Below are 19,967 nucleotides of genomic sequence, written 5' to 3'. Positions count from 1 at the left end.
ATGCTCATGAGTTTTTATATAGCTAAAGATCTTTTCAACTGTAATCAAAAGGAATTGCTTTAACGCTTGAAATATGGCAATTTTCGCACAAGATTCTAGAAATAGCCATAGATTGTGGTTTGATGATCTGTTTTGTGTATGGGCTTGCACAGGAAGAGATACCCCTTTACTGCCTCATCGATAATGATGATCTGGGTTATTTTGTTTCTGAAAAGTTATCTATGTAACATGTCAGAGTTTGAGCTGTTGCTGTGGTGTATTCTGAATTCTTAGCAGGCCTTGGAAATTACAGAGCCAAAATTGTCATGTTTAGATTGATAAATGTATTTCATTGTATCAGCCCACTAGTAAACTCAGATATCTGTGACTTAACAGTCTGGTTGTGATAAGGACTTGCACTTGTTTATTCCACTTTTGATTTCCACTTTTCTTGCCCATCTTTTGGGTAGTTTCAACCTCCCTCCCTCTGAGCGTTATTGACTGCACTTGGAAGTTAGTGAAAGCTGCAGGAGGGGAGGCTAAGGCTAAGCATGCGTGATGGAGCAGTTAAGAAGCAGAAAGAGGGAAAGGCAGACAAAAGGAAGGTACTTTGAAATAAAAGTGAACAGATACAGAGGGAAAGTCGTGTAAAAGAAGCGAAAAGGAGAGGGGTAACCTGGGAAAATGGGAGAGAAAATCTACATAAGGTTATAGACTCCATATAGTTCCACTTATTAAAAATTAGAAGATACCTATCCTATTGAATAGTAGTCAGCAATGTTACTGGAATGTAGGCATGCTCTGTAGGACTTTATTGGTATATGCTTAAGGTCATGCGGTTTTAATACTTTTTTTATATTAGATTTTGTTGTAATAATTTGCCGTGCTGCTTTGTCTCACAAATTGTCATGGCTAAAAATTAATGGTCTCCAAAAATTAGTGAGGAATGGTGTAACATTCCACAAAGAATACAATAATAATTCCCAAATTTTACATAATAAAAGTAAAACTTAGTCTGTGCAATTACAGAAAATCAGTGGGCTTAATTATAATTGAGGAACAAGAATCCCAAAAGACCGCCAAAGCTCATGCAATCTCATGTAGAGAAAATTGATTTAGACTTAATTGCTTTAGACTTAATTGCTTAACACCCTACAGTGGTTTAGCATATTATTGCTTCATATTAGGAAAGAAAGGCCTTGTAAAACCTCAGAGCCTGTTTAGTTAGTATTAGGTTCCACATCTGTTTTGGGGTATTTAATTGATTGCTACTGCAGTTAAGTTTTTAGATATGTTTTAGAATTTAGCCCAGGAGTAGAGGCCAGTTCACTCACTAAACATAGAACAGCTATGAAACTACTGATTTACCGACTTGAATCACACAATAAAGCTACCATTAGAGTCAGATAGTTCTGATACTGTTTCTTCCAAGGTGTGCTAGTGCTACACTGGGGGGGTTTAAACTTGGGTTGCAGGAGAATGGACACCAGAGCTGATAGGAGAGTGATTGTGGGGCAGGATGTTGTTAGCTTACATACAAAGTCAGGAATTGAAAAGTTGAGCATGGTGGGACGAATGTTCTGAGTTGTGCATATTTCAATGCAAGGAGTATTTTAGAAAAGGTGGATGAGCTTAGGGCATGGATCAGCATGTGGAATTATGACATTGCAGCCATTAAGGAGGCTAGGTTGGAGGAGGTTCTGGAATTCCATTGTTTTCGATGTGATGGAGTAAGAGGGATAAAGGGGGAGGGGTGGGATTATTAGTCAGGGAAAATATCATGCAGTGCTCAGACAGAACAGATTTGTCTACTGAGACTATATAGGTGGAACTGAGAAATAAGTAAGGGGTGACCACGTCAATGAAATTATATTATCGATCACCCAATAGTTAGCAGGATTTAGAGGAGCAGATTTGTAGAGAGATTGCGGACTGGTACAAAGTTGGTGATTTTAACTTTCCACATATTGACTGGGATGGAGTTTGTCAACTGTGTTCAGGAAAACATCCTTAATCAACACATGAGGTCCCAACCCAAGAGAGTGCGATGCTAGATCTTCTTTTAGGGAATGACATAGGGTAGGTGACAGTGGTTTGTGTAGGGAAGCACTTTGCATCTAGTGATCATAATGCGATTAGTTTCAAGATAATTATAGAAAAAGCAAGATTTGGTCCTCAGGTTGAGATTCTAAATCAGAGAGATGCCAATTTTGATGGTATCAGAAAGGATCTGGCAAATGTAGATTGGGACAGGTTGTTTTCTGACAAAGGTGTGCTTGGTAAGTGGGAGGCCTTCAAAAATGAAATTTTAAGAATACAGAGTTTGTACGAGGGGTGATTGATAAGTTCGTGGCCTAACGTAGAAGGAGTCAATTTTAGAAAACCTACCGCATTTATTTCTCAACATAGTCCCCTCCTACATGTACACACTTAGTCCAGCGGTTGTGGAGCATACGGATCCCTTCTTTGTAGAAGTGGTCCACAGCAGGAGTGATTGATAAGTTTGTGGCCTAAGGTAGAAGGAGATGAGTTATTAACTTCAAACTTTCTGCATTCTGACTGAGAGTTGAACTGCAGGTGCATGTAATGACAGTGTCTTGGACCTCCAGGTGGTCCACAGCAGGGGTGATTGATAAGTTCGTATACAGCTCTCGTTACATGGAAGTGCAATTCAACTCCGAGTGAAAGTGCAGAAAGTTTGAAGTTAATAACTCATCTCCTTCTACCTTAGGCCACGAACTTATCAATCACTCCTGCCGTGGACCACTTTCTGGAGGTCCAAGACGCCGGCTTCTACAAAGAAGGGATCCATATGCTCCACGACCGCTGGACTAAGTGTGTAAATGTAGGAAAAATAAGTGTGTTAGGTTTTCTAATATTGACTCCTACCTTAGGCCACGAACTTATCAATCACCCCTCGTATGTTCCTGTCAGAATAAATGGCAAGGATAACTAGTTTTGGGAACTTTGGCTTTTGAGAGATATTGAGGCCTTGGTTAACACAAAATACTCTGCAGATGCTGGGGTCAAAGCAACACTCACAACACTCTGGAGGAACTCAGCAGGTCAGGCCGGAACCCTTCATCAGGACTGAAGAGGGAAGGGGCAGAGGCCCTGTAAAGAAGGTGGGGGAGGGTGTGAAGGAGAAGACTGGTAGGTTCCAGGTGAAAAACCAGTAAGGGGAAAGATAAAGGGGTGGGGAAGGGGAAGCAGGGAGGTGATAGGCAGGAAAGGTGAAGAAGGAATAGGGGAAAACACAATGGGTAGTAGAAGGAAGCGGAACCATGAGGGAGGTGATAGGCAGCTGGGGGAGGGGACAGAGTGAAATGGGTCTGGGTAGTCTCCAGCCCCTTGGTATGAACATCGAATTCTCCAACTTCCGGTAATTCCCTCCCCCTCCCTTCCCCTATCCCTAATTCACAGGAAGTGTTGAAGAAATGGAAAGGTTGTAGAGAGACTTGGTCAGTTTAGGAGAGTGGGCAAAAAAATGGCAGATGAGATACAATGTTGAGAAATGTATGGTTGTACATTTTGGAAGAAGAAATAATCAGGCAGATTATTATTTAGATGGGGAGAAAATTCAAAAATCAGAAGTGCAAAGGGACTTGGGAGTCCTCGTGCAGGATACCCTAAAGGTTAACCACCAGGTTGGATGGGCAGTAAGGAAAGCAAATGCTGTGTTGGCATTCATTTCAAGAGGAATAGTGTATAAGAGGAAGGAGATGTTGATGAGGCTCTATGGGGCACTGGTGAGACCTCATTTGGAGTTTTGTGTGCAGTTTTGGGCCCCCTATCTTAGAAGGGATGTACTGATGTTGGAGAGAGTTCAGAGAAGGTTTACGAGGATGATTCCTGGAATGCAGGGGCTAACATATGAGAAGTGTTTGTCAGCTCTTGGACTGTAGAAACATTTCGAATGTTGAAAGAGTTGGGCAGAGTAGGTGTGGAAAGGCGGTTTCCGTTGGTGGGTGAGTCCAGGACAAGAGGCCACAGTCTTAGAATTAGAGGGTACCCGTTTAAAACAGAGATGAGGAGAAATTGTTGTAGCCAGAGGGTCGTGGATTTATGGAATTCGTTGCCACATACAGTTGTGGAGGCCGGATCATTGAGGGTGTTTAAGGAGGAGATTAATAGGTATCTAATTAGTCAATGTATCAAGGGATATGGGGAAAAAGCCAGAAATTGGAATGGGAAAATAGTTTAGCCAGATGGGAGAATAGTTTAGCTTATGATGGAGTGGCGGAGCAGACTCGATGGGCCGAATGGCATACTTCTGCTCCTTTGTCTTGTGACCTTGTGACCCCCATCACCCAGGACATCCCCTCTTCTCATTGCTACCATCAAGGAGGAGGTACAGGAGCCTGAAAGCACACACTTCTTCTCCTCTGCCATCCGATCTTTGAATGGACATTGAACCATGAATCCTACCTCACTACTACTTTTGTTTTCTCTTTTGCACTAATTATTTAATTTATCTTTTTAGAAAATATATATATGCTTACAGTAATTTAGTTTTTATTATAATGTATTGCAATGTACTGCTGCCACATAACAACAACTTTCAGGGCTTATGCCGGTGATATTCTGATTCTAAATCTGGTGGAGGGAGTTCTTTGCAAGGGAGGCTTTGTTTATAATTGTAAATATGTAATAAGCCCTTGATTCTATTCCTTCAATTGATGCACCTACGGATTACAGTGAAAATTCTTTCTCATTTAACCTGTCATGGAGCAAACATGTTTTTTCATGTCAGAACACTAGCATTCATACCAATATCATTTGCTGCCAATTGCCATTGGAACTGGAAGCAGTGTGTTCTGTGTATGTTTATACTGGTAAAAACAACAAACTATAATTCCTGTTGTTCTTTCAGAATTTCATTTGGCTGCTGTGGACGATTCACTGCTGCTGAACTACTATCATTTACTCTTTCAGTCATGCTTGTGCTTATCTGGGTATTAACGGGGCACTGGCTACTAATGGATGGTGAGTAAAACAATGTGAATTGTTGTAACCATTTTGTGAATGACAGTGTCCTCCACCAGCTTGGCATTTTTCTTAAATTGACTGTAAGAACTGGCAGAATTATGCTGGACATTAGAATTTCCAGAGTGTAACATATTTGCAAAAAGTTACATTAGAGAGGGGTTCTATCTCACTGAGTAATCCTTGAATATAGAAGATATCAGACCTGCGATATTAAAAGCCTCATTTGTCAAAGAGTCTCACTTAAGGACTTGGATTAATGCTAATTAGCTGTATTGCACTTGGCTATCAAGAAACGAAGGTATTTGTGAATCACATATTATCTTTCTGTAGCTATTTCATCATGCTAAGTGTATTTTTGTGTGGCAGACTCAGTTTGAATTCAATACCATTGTGATTTGTATGAAAAGAATATTTTAGTGTTAGTGCATCTGAGAATTTTATATCCCAGGAATTTGTTTGATGGTAGTGTTTAGTTGACAGTTATGCAGCTAAAATCTGATCTTTCCATGAAAGAAGCATAATAGTAATAATTTCCTTTATGTGCTGCAAGGAAAATTGAACCATGCACTTTAATTGCTCATGCGCATCTCTTTAGAAGGACCCTAACACCCTAAATGATCCCCCCCACCCATCTGTTCACACAACGTTGTTCGGTAGTAGTGCCTTCCTCTTGGCGATTGCAGGGTTGATGTTCCCAATCTATGGTTTCCCACTCTTCCTAGAATTCAAATATTTCTTAAACTGTCCTCTGATGTTAATTTATTTCACAGTAATGTGACGTCACTGTGAAAATAGTGGTTGGTCAGCATGTTTGGTGTTCTTAATTAGATTATTGACATTGAAATTCAACTCTACAATTGCACTATTTGCATAGATTTCTACAATATTAGAATAAAATTTTACAGCGGCAGCTGTGAGATGAGGATTCGATTCCTGCCACTTTCTACAAGGAATTTGTGAGTTCCTCCCACGTTCCAAAAATGTATGCTTAGGGTTAGAAAATTGGGAGTGTGCTATTTTGACACTGGAAACACTTGTGGGCTGCCCAGCACAAATCTCCCTGATTTGATTTGATGCTACCAGTGCATTTCACTGTATGATTTGATGTACATGTGGCAAATAAAACCAATCTTTTGTTTATATTTATGCAAATAATGTGATTTTTTTTTTCTTCATATGGTATGTGATTGTACAGGCTGAAAAAATATCTTGCACAAATCTAGGGATTTAAAAACAACTTATTCATAGGTTGAGAATGTTGCTGGTTTGACATTTATTGCCTTTCCCCAATTACACTTCAACCTGCTTAACTAGGCTGTTGTAGAGGGCAATCAAGAGCCAATTACATTGGTTGATCTTGGGGCCACTTGAAGGCCAGACACATTAGGAATGGCAGATTTCCTTCCTTTAAAGCGCATTAGTGAAACAGAACAGCGTTTTAAGTCATGGTACATATTTGTACCAATGACATAGGTAGGAAAAGGGATGAAGTCCTGAAGAGAGAATATAGGGAGTTAGGGAGAAAGCTGAAAAGCAGGACCTGAAGGGTAGTAATATCTGGATTGTTGCCTGTGCCACACACCAGTGAGGGTAGGAATAGGATGATCTGGCAGATTAATGAATTGCTGAGGGATTGGTACATGGGGCAGGGTTTCAGATTTTTGAATGATTGGGATCTCTCTGGGGAAGGTATGACCTGTATAAAAAGGACAGGTTACATCTGAACTTGACAGGGACCAATATCCTAGCGGGCATATTTGTTAGAACTTTTTGGAGGTGGGGTTTAAATTAATTTGGCAGGGCGGTAGGAACTGGAGTGATAGTGCTGAGGATGGGTCAGTTGGTATAGTAGTAAATGTAGTGTGTAGTGAGACAAGGAAGGACATGTGGATGACAGGATAAAATTTCAGTTAGTGCGATGAGTTGGAAGTGTGGCATGGGGGCAAAATCTAGAAAGGTGATGAAAACAGGGCGGAAGGTGTTATATTTGAAACCACAGTGCAAATGTAACGGGTTTCTTCTTTTATGTTACTGCTGAGGCTAATAAAATGGTTTCTTTGTTATGTTAGAATAAAATGGCTTCTTTGTTATGTTAACTGCTGAGAAAGTTCTCTCTCAAGCAGCTTGTTTGGGTTATATTGCTGATAATGAGGATTGTATTCATTTGCTAACCAATTGGGATAGATGTTATTCTTTCTTGTGTGTCTGTAAGCTACTATTTTTCGCGGACTTTGAGGCAGAAGGTGGATGATCTTGTAGCACTGTTAGAGATTGACAGGTATTACTGAGTCAAGGCTGAAAGATCATCATTAGGCTTCACATCTCAGGATACACATTGTATCGAAAGGACAGGCAGTTAGGCAGAGGGGGTTGGGTAATTCAGTTCGTAAAAATTGAAATTAAGTTCATAAAAGGAGATGACATAGGATCAGAAAATCTAGAATTCTTGTGGGTAGAGTTGAAAAACTGCAAGGCTAAAAAGACCCTGATGAGAATTATATACAGGCCTTCGAACTGTAGCCAGGAGGTGGGCTACAAATTACAATAGAAAATAGAAAATTACAATAGAAAATAGAAAGGTCATGTCAAAAGGGCAATGTTACAAAGTCATGGTGGTTTCAAAATGCAGGTATATTGGGAAAATCAGGGTGGTGCTGGATCCCAAGAGAGGGAATTGTAGAATGCCTGTGAGATGGCTTTTTAGAGCAGCTTGTGGCTGAACCCGCTAGAGAAAAGATAATTCTGGATTTGGTGTTGTGTAATGCACTAGATTTGATTAGGGAGCTTAAGGCAAAGGAAGCCTTAGGAGATAGTGATCATAATATGATGGAATTTGCCCTGCATTTTGAGAGTGAGAAGCTAAAGTCAAGATGTATCAGTATTAAAGTAGAGTAAAGAGAATTACAGAGGCATGGGGGAGGAGGTGGGCAAAGTTGAAACCAGAGCAGCCAGAGGAAACACGCATGGTCATGGGGAGAACATACAAACTGCACAGGATCTGAACTTAGGCTGCTGGCGTTGTAAAGCATTATGCTTATAGCGACAGATCTTTTTGTATCCAACCCATACCATCGAGAAATACCAACCCTGCTCTCACACACTCACCTGGACTGGATGCAGAGGGCTAATCTCACTTGTTCTCTACAAGCTTAGAGTCATTTGGCTAAACTAGGTGGTGAGCAGCCTTGAATTGGGAGAGCCTCTGGAAACTACTGACAGGTTTTGGCAGATGGCAAAGTCAGGAACTGAGATAAAGTTCTTCTAAGCCATGGAGCAGTTAAGCAAGTTTTAGATGTCTTGTCATTCAGCGATTTTAAGTATTCAAAGCATTATAATATTTAAAATCAATAAAACATTTACAACCTTAAAACTAGTTAAGTGATATAATTAAAATAATTTCCCTTTTCTGCCAAAAGAAAAATCACCATGGGGTCTCTCTGGATCCGTATTGTTTCATGCTGGGAATACCAGCAAAACTGGGCACCACTGTTGCACTAAGTCCTCAAAATTTTAAGACTTACTGCCAGAAAAATAACCAGGTGCTTCCTTTTGAAACATCTGGTCACAGCGAGGAAGGTGTAGCTCATCAAAAAGAAGGCACACTTTCAGGCCTTTTGGTTGTTCAAAGGCATTTGACAGTACAGGTTTCCCCCGCCATCCGAAGGTAGAGCGTTCCTATGAAACGGTTCGTAAGCCGAAATGTCGTAAAGCGAAGAAGGAATTACCATTTATTTATATGGGAAAATTTTGTGAGCGTTCGCAGACCCAAAAATAACCTACCAAATCATGCCAAATGACACATAAAACCTAAAATAACAGTAACGTATAGTAAAAGCAGGAATGATATGATAAATATACAGCCTACATAAAGTAGAAATACTTCTCTACAACGATTGCCTGCCCAGATCTCCGTAGCGAAAATCTCACACAAGCGCTGTTGGCATAAACACGCTCTCCAGTAACCTTTAAACTATGAAGCTGCCAAATCTACCAAATAACACGTAAAAATACACAGCCTATATAGAGTAGAAATAATGCATGTACGGTGTAGTATCGCTTACCGGAATTGGGAAAACAGCGCCGAGCACACTGATGATGGTGTGTTAGACTGAGTCGTCGCAGGCTGAGTGGTGCAGTGGCCCCCACCCTCTGGGCTACCGACCGATACATTGCCGCGAAGCACGCAGGGATAGCCAGGAGGCACACAGCACATCTTTAAGAAAAAAAAAACAAAATAAACATGCTAATTAATTAGGTGGTGCCCGACACGTAAATGTCGGCGCAGATCAGAGGCGATTGCTGATCGCATCGGCACTGATCTGGGCCGACAATTACGTGCTAGGTGGCACCTAATTAATTAGCATGTTTATTTCCGCTTTTTTCTTAAAAATGTGCTGTGTGCGTCCCGACTACTGTTGCATTTTCCGCGAATCGGTATCTGTCCGTGGCCTGGGGGTTGAGGTGGTGGGACACTGGGGTGTCATCTCATCATCGATCAGGGCAGGCAGCTCATTTTCTCCTATGACTGCCCCGCCTCGATGTTGAAGGTCGAGGTTCGTCGTCTGCTGTGGCTGATGTGGAAGACTTGCTTGACTGCCGAGCCTCGCGCGTTTTTCTATCACACAGTTCTTTAATAAGGACTCAAACCATCCTGCAAATATCTCCTAAACTGACGTACCCTGAAGCCGTACTTTATCATTACTCATTCGGTTTTGATTGTTATCTTTTTTTCTTCCAATTGCATCAGCTCTTCATCTGTCAGTTCTTGGTGATGGGATGCCAAAACCTCTTCAACATCATGTTCGTCAGCTTCCACAAGCCAAGCTCACGTTGTCCTTACTTCGTTCACCACGATCAAAACGCTTAATTATGTCTAGTTTTACGCTAAGTGTAACACCCTTACGAGCTCTTTCAGGCTTTTCCAATACCATAGAACTCATCTTGCAAACGGCTGCTCACAGGCACGTGTTAAAGCAAAGCAGTTCCCAATCTGGGGGAGAGCGGCTGCTCGGGGCGTGCTCTGCCTTTTATCGCGCGCTGAATTTTTTTTCGTAACAGTGAAAACACCTTCTGAAAGCGAAAACAGGGTACTAATGTAGGTCTTTCGTAACAGTGAGGTTTTGTAAAGCGAACGTTCGAAAAGCGGGGGGCACCTGTACTTAGAGTTTTGAAGTGTAGTTGTTTTGTAAGGAAATGTATTAGCCAATTTGTACATGATAAGTACCACATGCAATTTAAATGTACTTTTTAGTGCTTATTTTGATTCTGCAGCTTAGAAGGATAGATGTTGACTAAATCACGGGGAATTATTTCAGCATCATGTGGTGGTGTAGAACTTTTACATCCAGGAGGGTTTTAAAGTCTCAACTTAGAAGCTCATCTGAAGGAGCTTTGACAATGGTACATTTACCTGTATGTTTATTTTTATGCTCCTCGGTGTCCAATGGGATTTAAACAAATTCTGGGCAGTAGATATCTCACAGCAGAAGGGGAATTGGAAAAAAAACTGAATCACATCACCAATTTCTCCTGTGATTATTATAGAGACTAAGGGAGCATCCGTTCACGAAAGCTTCCAGGTAGTGAATGGAAACCTTGGAGAAGTAATGCTTCCTTAATCTCTACAACAGGAATAGGAAGAAATTATACAGATCATCAAATGAGCTTGAGATTGCATGAGCCGTTGCTTGAGGTAAATTGTGCTAAATTAATTAGCTTGGCCTGTCAGACTTGCTACTGAGCTTGAGATTGTTTGGATTTTTAAAATTTTTCCAGGGTGGAGATGGCTAATATGAGAAGGCATGATTTTAAGGTGATTGGAGGAAAATATGGGAGGGGTGGGTATCAGCAGTAGATTTTTTACACAGTGTTAAGTAAGTGGAATGCACTGCCAGAGATGGTGGTAGAGGCAGAGACATTGGGGAGATTGAAGAGACTCTTAGATTGCCACATGGATGAAAGAAAAGTGAAGGGCTACATGGGAGGAAAGGGTTATATTGATCTTGGAGTGAGTTAAAAGGTTGGCACAACATCGTGCTGTACATCGTGTTCTATGTTCTATCACAGTGTTATGGTGTTTGACAAAATCAGTTTAACTTCTGTTCTTGGTATTTAATGAACATTCAATATTGTACCAAGGGACCTATGCAGCTCTTTATTTCTTTTCTTCAAATATTTATCCAATTTCAGATTGAATGTTACTATTGAATTGGTTTGCACTTTGCTTTTGTGCTCTCTCTGTTAGTTAAGCCAGGTATCCAGAATTTCAACAGCCTTAGCAAATTGTTGAACTCCTTTCAAAGGTTTGGCTAAGTTGCTTCAGGCCCTTCTATTTCGGCGCCTAACATCTTTTGAAATTATCCTATTTAATTCAAGTTGCCTCGTGGTTATTTCAAATATGTCACTTTTACACTTTGCATTAAATTTCATTTTCCCACTAGTAGTTTGCAACTATCTGTCACTGAACTTTATATTTTAATTCAGAACCATTTTTAACTTCGTCCAAGATAATTATATTCATTGGGATTTACTTGGGTCATGAGAAAATCATTGCGTTTTTGGGCCTGTCCATAATCAAGAATAACAGCTCTTATTTTTAACACGTCAGCAATTCCAAGGTTGCAAACTTTCGGATGGTAGCATGGGTTATTTGAATCCCGAAATTCGAATGATTCCTAAAACTGCTAAGGCAGTATATTGACAATGTTTCCATTTGAAAATTACCTTTAGCATTAGTTCAAAGTAAGTTTATTATCAAAGTTCCCCTCCGTCCGCCAAGACAGACAGGATCTCTCAGTAGCCACCCACTTCAACTCTGCTTCCCACTCCCATTCAGATATGTCCATACATGGCCTCCTCTACTGCCATGATAAGGCTAAACTCAGGTTGGAGGAGCAACACCTCATATACCGTCTGGGTAGTCTCCAGCCCCTTGGTATGAACATAGAATTCTGCAACTTCCCGTAATTCCCTCCCTTTCCCCTATCCCTATGTCACTCTGCCCCCTCCCCCTGCTCCCTACCACCTCCCACTTGGTTCTGCCTCCTTCTACTACCCATTGTGTTCTCCCCTATTCTTTCTTCACCTTTCCTGCCTATCACCTCCCTGCTTCCCTTCCCCCACCCCTTTATCTCTCCCCTTACTGGTTTCTCACCTGGAACCTACCAGCCTTCTCCTTCCCACCCTCCCCCCACCTTCTTTATAGGGCCTCTGCCCCTTCCCCCTACAGTCCTGACGAAGGGTTCCGGCCCGAAACGTCGACAGATCTTTTTCCATGGATGCTGCCCAACCTGCTGAGTTCCTCCAGCGTGTTGTGAGTGTTGCAGCAAAAATCTTGTGGAAGCACTCTCAGCAGAGACACTCTCTCTAGTACCCTTAAGCTATGAAGCTGCCAAATCATACCAAATAACACAAAAATACACAGCCTATATGAAGTAGAAATAATGTATGTACAGTGCAGTTTCACTTGCCGGAATCGGGAAGACTCCAATAAATTGCAGTTTCGTCACAGTTAAACACTTGCTTATACGAATAACCACCTGACACAATCAGCAATCGCCTCTGATCTGGGCCGACATTTACGTGCCGGGCGGCACCTAATTAATTAGCTTGTCTATTTCGGCTTTTTTCTTAAAGATGTGCTGGGTGCGTTCCAACTACCGCTGCATCCCTGTATTCTTTGCGGCAATGTATCGGTCCGCGGCCCGGAGGTTGGGGACCACTGCTTAAACTATGAAGCTGCCCTCGCCTCAGAAACCAATCAAACCACCCATGACTACCTTTAAATTCCACTTTCACAACACTTTCATCACCATCGTCCAGTGCTTTCTGTTTCAGCTTATTAAAAAGACTGACTGATTTCTCCTTAAGTATAAGAAAACTTAATGGAACACTATGCTTTGTACACTCATCAGTCCACACAAGCAGTAGACTTTCCATTTTATCCGTTATTGGATGCCGACTAAGAGAGACCACTTTGCTACGAGCAGAACCAACAGTAACATCAGCAGCTTTCAAAACTCTTTCTCTCTGCGTATAAATAGTGCGAATGGTGGACGCAGGCAAGTTTAACGCGCGGACAATGTCCTTACTTCGTTCACCACGATCGAAACGCTTAATTATGTCTAGTTTTACGCAAGTGTAACACCCTTACGAGCTCTTTTAGGCTTTTCCAATACCTTCGAACTCATCTTGCTAACGGATGCACAAAATGAATCGAGATAAAGCACGTGTTTAAGCAATGCTGGCTAGAATGCAGTTCCAGGGGAGGAGCTTGGCTGTTCGGGCGCGTGCCGCCTTTTTTCGTAACACTGAAAACACCTTCAGTTAGCGAAAACAGGTAACTAATATAAGTCTTGCTTGACAGTGAGGTGTCGTACAGCGAACATTCGGAAAACGGGGGCCACCTGTAGTATTTTCAAAGGAGAAGTATCAGTCTCTTAGGTCTGTCTGAATATTGCATTGTGAAAGTAATGGATTTTAAGTTTCCCTAATATATTTGGGTAGAAAGTTATGTTTGGAAATTCCATTGCTGCTTCAAAATGGCTGTGCCTTCGCAAGTTAATGATACTATTTAATTTGCTAGAAATAGGAATTCTTGGATCTTGAAGCTGGTATAAATAAATATGGAGTATTTAGTATCATTAATTTAGTTCCACTTCCTTACTATTTCAAGACATGGGCATTGCTGCTAAGACCAGTTTTTATTGTCCATGTGTAAATTGTCATTGAGGAAGTGGTGGTAAGCTGTCACCTTCAGTTACTGCGGTCTTTGTGATGAAGGTACTGCTACACTGATGATGGGTAGGGAGTTCAGGGTTAGATCGTGTGATGAAGGGGAAGTGATATATTACCAAATCAGGGTGGTGATGATGATGATGCTTATCAGAAATGTACATGAAGGTGGAGTTTTCAAGTGCCTGCTTCTTTGGTGGTAGAAGTCACGGGTTTGGACAGACAGTGCGGTTAGATTAGCCTACACAAGAAACTGAAGATGGTGCATATTGCAGCTATTGATGCACTGTGGGCGGAATTAATATTTAGAGTTGTAGGAGTCAGACTGAGCTGCCTTGTCCTGGATATTGTTGAGCTGCTTCAGAATTGTTGGCGCTGAACCCTTCTGAGAAGGTGAAGCCTTTGCCATCATTCTGGCTTGTCTTGTAGATGGTAGAATGGCTTTGGGTTGTCAAGAGGTGAGTCACAAGTTTCAGAATTCCCAACATCCTACCTGTTTTTGTAGCCATGGTATTTATGTGACTGGTCCAGTTAAGTTTGTGGTCAGCTATTTGTGGAGCTGTGCGGTAGACTTCTCAATGCTAATGCCATTGAATGTCAAAGGTAGGTGATGCTCTCAGTCTTTTGTAGATGGTTGTTACCTGGTACTATAGTAGCTTAAATGTTACTTGCTGTTTTTCAGCCCATTCCTTGGAGAATTTTGAAGGGCAAATGAGTAAAAAATGTAGGTGTTGAAATGAGATTCAGTATTTATTGGGTGACAGGCCATTGATGGTACAGAGGAAAAGTGAAGAGATTTGGTGAATTGGGCGAATATTTAGCTGATGCAAAGTAAGTTGATCCTTTTATGACTGCACAGTCAAAAAGCTGAAGGCATAGTCTTTCACTTGCTTTCTCCTGTCCCACCTCCTTTGTTGTTCACTGTATGAGATGCTCTGGATTTGTCCTATTCCCAAATATGGTCCAAGTATATTCTATCAAGTTACCTGAGGTGGTGTGCCTTACATGAACACTCATCTGCAGTTCTAATATCCTGCATAGGTATCAATAACCATTTGGTTAATGGGAAAACCACGACAGTGAATGATTGTCAACTAGTTAAACAGAGGTTGAAGGTTCAATGAATTTCTTAAGAATAAAGACATTGTGGATGTGCTCTGAGCACCTCAAGGTGACTGTTAAGAGCTACTCTAGATATTAATTTAGACTGATGCCTTGCAATTAATGCCTACATTTGATCAATGTAGATGTGACCTAATATTCCCTGGAACATCAGAAACTTGCACAGCCTACCTTCTGTTTTGAAGGGAGAAGGAAATGAACTCTGCTTTCCTGACAACAGAACTTCATGATCTTGTTGGCAATTGGTGGGCTCCAAAACATGGAATTAGAGCTTGAAGCTACTGTAACTGTCACAACAGACAGGACAGATCTTGCTCTGTTCTATGACTACTGTTATGCCAGATGTCTATATCCACCAACCTAGCAAAGCACAGTTTCATGAAGCAACTGGCCATCAACTAATTGAACACTTGGAAAGGCTGTCACTTCCTCTATGGAAAAGGCCTCTACTTTCTGTACCACTACCTCTCTACTTGCACCCTTTTCCCTTCACCTTCCTCAACCTTGCTTCTTGCCCTTCATCCACTTTGTGCAGCATTATCTGAAAATCTTTGTGGACATTATTTCATTGCCTCAATCAACCTCTATTACTGCCTCAAAAATCAGATTAATCACTTTTACAGTACATTCATATGATTCTCAATAAAACCTGAGGAAATTTCCTCAAGGAGGCAAGAATCAGGAGAAAGGATTAGTATCAATTTCAACAGAGAATCACATAAAGCTAGTTTAGATACTTAAAAGTTCTGTGAACTTGAAGTTGTTATAGCCAGGGAGGTGATGTGGATAAGCGCCCACTACCTATATTAAACGCTCCCAGTTGCACGCACTGCAAGTAGCCTCTGACAACAACTCCAGCTCCTGGCTTTCATGTGTGGCTTAGCTACTAAGCCTGGCAGAGCCGTTTCTACTGGCAAGAGAAGGGGCAAAGGCGGGTTACTAGTGCCTTAAAACCAGTTGCTTCAGGCAGATGGGGCTTGGCAGCTCACCGAGAAGAAAGAAAACTCTGATCTCAAACTTCTGCTGCCTTGCAGCTATATCCACTCATGAGGAAGGCTTCAGGAGTAAACCCTGAAGGAAAAATCCAGAGCTGGAGACCCTCAGGCAGTCCTACATTGAGCTCAATGCTGACTGGCAACTCCTACGATGCTGCTGGTACCAAACTGTATCGGTCTCTACAGTTCCTTTGGGTTCATCTGATGTGTAGAGTGGGGGAGCGTGCTACATGGGCAACAGCTTGCTCTCCATATCGTACTGCCCTGGCTTGCGTAACTAGACAGCTAGGACACAACATCCAGGGTTGACCCTGATCAGCGGAAGCCTCAGCAAACTTAAATTGCATCATTTTAATGAGTTTCATTTGGCTCTCTCCATTTTTTTAAATTGTCGAAATCTCACTTTTTCTATTGTATTTTTTTCTTTTGCCTTCAGACAGTTTTAAAAGTAAGTTTATAGATTATATTTTATAGTTACCAATTATCCCAAATGTCACTTTGCTGTTCTTTCCTAGCTATCATTTTTACTATGTAAGTAGGGTGGTTCATTTAAACTTAAGCTTCAGTTTTCATGCTTGTTAAGTATAACAGAAAGTTTTTGTGCAGTGCTCTAGCCTGCTTTGGTTGAAACCAAAACTCTAACAAGTCTTGCAGCACTTAGGGAAGTTGTATGCATACATTGTCTTCCACACCCTTGTCTGGATCTAGGACAACTCCTGTTGAGGTACTCAGTTCTAAATGTTTTTCTTATTAACATACCAGTGAAAATTTGAAATGACTGATAAAGTCACAGTGCTATGCCTATGCTGTTAATATATCAATGAATGTTGGACATATTTTGAAAATTGCTCCTAACATGCAAACATTTAATATATACTTTATTGTGTTCTAATTGCTGTTCCCTCGCATCTTGTGGCGCATCAGGTAGCAGCCTTGCTGTTTCTTTAGCATCTGGCTGTTTTTTATGAGACAGAGTTGTTAGCTTGACGTTCAACACAGCATAAATGGAAAGCATCCAAGGAGCTGGCCGGATTCGAACCTGGGACCACTCGCCTTGAAGTCCGGTGCGGATGCCACTATGCCAGGGGTCCCCAACCTTTATTGCACCGCGGACCGGTTTAATATTGACAATATTCTTGCGAACTGGCTGACCGGTGGGGGGGGGGGGGGGGGGGGGGCGTTCAAGTAGGGTTAAACCCACCTCAACATGTCTTTACTATTAGGGTTGCCAACTTTCTCACTCCCAAATAAGGGACAAAAGTAGCAGTCAAATCCCGGGACACTTTACCATGAAGCCCTGCACGGGCACCTGCGTGCACGTGTGACGTGCGCATGTGCGTACGTGCCGATTTTTCCCCACAAATCGGTTTTGCCTTCATCTTCCCGACTATACTGTACATACATTATTTCTACTTTATATAGGCTATGTATTTATCATATCATTCCTGCTTTTACTATATGTTGGTGTTATTTATTTTTGGTTTTATGTGTTATTTGGTATGATTTGTTAGGTTATTTTTTGGGTCTGGGAACGCTCAAAAATTTTTCCCATATAAATTAATGGTAATTGCTTCTTCGCTTCACGCCATTTTGGCACGAAAGGTTTCGTAGGAACACTCTACCTTAGCGGGGGAAATATGGGACAAACCAATTTAGCCCAATATACAGGATGTCCCGGCAAATCAGGGACAGTTGGCAACCCTATGTTCAAGTTCAACAGTGCATGACAGGGAATGAGGAAAGGTGCAGCTGACTTGTATCGTTTCCTCACGGCCCGGTAGCACATGCTTTGCGGCCCGGTGGTCGGGGACCACTGCACTATGCCACCGGCTGGCTAATTATGTTCTAGTATCCCAGTCCTTTTACAGCTCTGATGCAATACCATAGATAAAACACCTTAAAGGTGGTAATTTATCATGCCAATTTGTGGAAGTGATTACTGTTGTGCATAAAACTGTCATTGCCATTTGGTTTAAAAAATTGAAGCATTATACTGTGTAACTGGTTGATGTAGGAAATTTGAAGTGATAACCAAACTCAGAGAATTAATGACTTTTACATTCATTTCCCTTGTGCTAGCATCCTCCGCTAAAATTCAGGTTTTAATCACTCTGATATTTTCTTTTGTGAAGGATGTTTTTAAATTGATCTATTTACGTATATTAGGATATCTTTTCCTTCTGACTCTGCCAAAATATCTAGGATTTTGCGTAAGAAATCAGTCCACTTAAACATCTGGTAACAATGAAAAAAAGAATAGTCTGTCAAAGCATAATATGCTACTACTACTTTCAGAAAAAAGTCTTCATTTGAAGCAAAGGCCCCAGAGTGTATGTGTTCAATGCCAGAAAAATCAGCTTTGTACAGACAAATTTTGTGTCAACCGGTTTCTGTTCACAACTCTGGGAGGGTTAAGGCCAGATGTTAATAGAGTGTGGAATTTTGATATGATATTTTTCTACATCCTGCTGTTTATCTGGCATTCAGCTCGTCAAGGCAACATCAATGATAGGGCTAGGTTCCAAATCTGTTGGTTTTAACCATGACTGCCACTGTTCACTCCCAGAGAAACCTTCTTTAATAATCATGGAGACTTGAACTGAGCTGCAATTATGAGTTGTATACATTCTCCCCTGTAGTTTTAGTTAGAGTGGTGAACAGCTCTGCAAAACAAACCTCAAGGAGCCTCATTGAAGCTAAGATTCCGGGCTTTGCATCCGGACGTGATTTCAGCAGATATCCCCATAAAATTGTGGCCAAAACTGCTAGTTAAAATTATGGGTGGGGTTGGGCAGATGGCCGGTTTTTATCAGAGAAGAAATGTTACTACAAAAAAGTTAAATAATGTACTTGATGTAAAGTTCCATAAACTTATCATGTGGATTTATTAATAAAAGTGAAGTATCTCATAATATTTCCATGAATGAATGACTCGAGACTATCATTTTAAAAATAAGCTGAAAATAGTTTCTTGCACAGTTATACACATCTACATAGTATCACCAAATTAAAATTCAGTATGGCTTGCATATCTTGCATAAGTTGCTCCCGTTTTAATATGGTTGTTCTGATCATAAAGCTGATAAAATTCCGGTCCTTCAGTTTTGTTTGGAATTCATAGATGCTAAAGCAGTAAAAACTGCTGCCAGTTATGAGATCATCTTTTGAAGTAAACTGTGTTGTGAAACCAACCTATTTGTTGTTCAACCTTCAATGAGGTATTTGAAGAGAACTGGGCAACCTAGTGAAATGGATAGAAACTAGAAAGTTGTATACTTTCACTTTGCTTTGGTCACCATACCGCCTTCAGTCAACAGATTAATTTTTGTTTATATCATTGCCACTTATAGAATATGATGCTAAATAGCTACAATGATTTGTCTGCAGTAATTTGCTTTTCAGTCTGTCATTGCTAGTGAGATGTTTTGGATACAGGAAATATGATAGAGCAACTATAATTCCTTTTCTTCTCACTATTGACATAGTTGTGTCATTGAGCCTAAGATGTGTATGTTTGTACCTATGCTTTGTTTAGGGTTTCAGAAGGACGTGACTGATAGCTACAATTCAACTCAATAGGCAAAAGTAGTTTCAGAGTATTACTCATCAATATCCCTTGTATTATCTTTGGTGCTCTCAATCCCTTAGTTTTCATTTTGATTTGTTACCTTGAAAGTAATCCACATTGCAGACTTTGGAAGTTTGATGGTAATTCAGTCCTTGTAAGAGAATGGTCAGCTTGGGTGATACTTGCAACAAGTCATTCATGTTCAACCAGGATTGTAATCCTTCCTGTAAGGTTACTGTAGATAGACAGAACTGTGGAGTTGTGTTTATAATTAGTTCACCTCATTAAGTGATGGAACAGGCTCAAGGGGATGAGTGGTCCACTCCTGCTTTTAATCTGTTTATTCTGGTTATGCAGACATTGCCAGTATGGACTGGGTTTAATAGTAGGTGATGCTGGTTAACTGGCTCACTGTCAATATTATTCAAACTGTTAACTGTTTGCTGGATGCGTTGGGGCTTTATATCCAGGGCTTTACCCATGATGGACTTGGCCGTATGCACTACTTTTTGTAGGATTTTCCGATCCAGGGCATTGGTGGTGTTTCCATATTAGGCTGTGATGCAGCCAGTCAGTATATT

At 41.0% G+C, this 19,967-nt stretch overlaps 1 protein-coding gene across 1 annotated transcript in view; it reads left to right on the top strand.

Moving 5' to 3' along the window:
- The window catches only part of sppl3 (signal peptide peptidase 3), a 176,390-nt gene that overhangs the window by 114,289 nt on the left and 42,134 nt on the right, over window positions 1–19,967 (top strand). Inside the window, exon 6 of the mRNA XM_072247987.1 lies at window positions 4,853–4,965. Within this exon, the coding sequence (XP_072104088.1) occupies window positions 4,853–4,965 (113 nt within the window). The remainder of the gene's footprint in view (window positions 1–4,852; window positions 4,966–19,967) is intronic.

This window comes from Mobula birostris, chromosome 31 (genome assembly GCF_030028105.1).
Source record: "Mobula birostris isolate sMobBir1 chromosome 31, sMobBir1.hap1, whole genome shotgun sequence".
NCBI lineage: Eukaryota > Metazoa > Chordata > Chondrichthyes > Myliobatiformes > Myliobatidae > Mobula > Mobula birostris.
The sequence above is the reverse complement of the archived record's forward strand: the minus strand, read 5'-3'. Positions and strand labels throughout refer to the sequence as shown.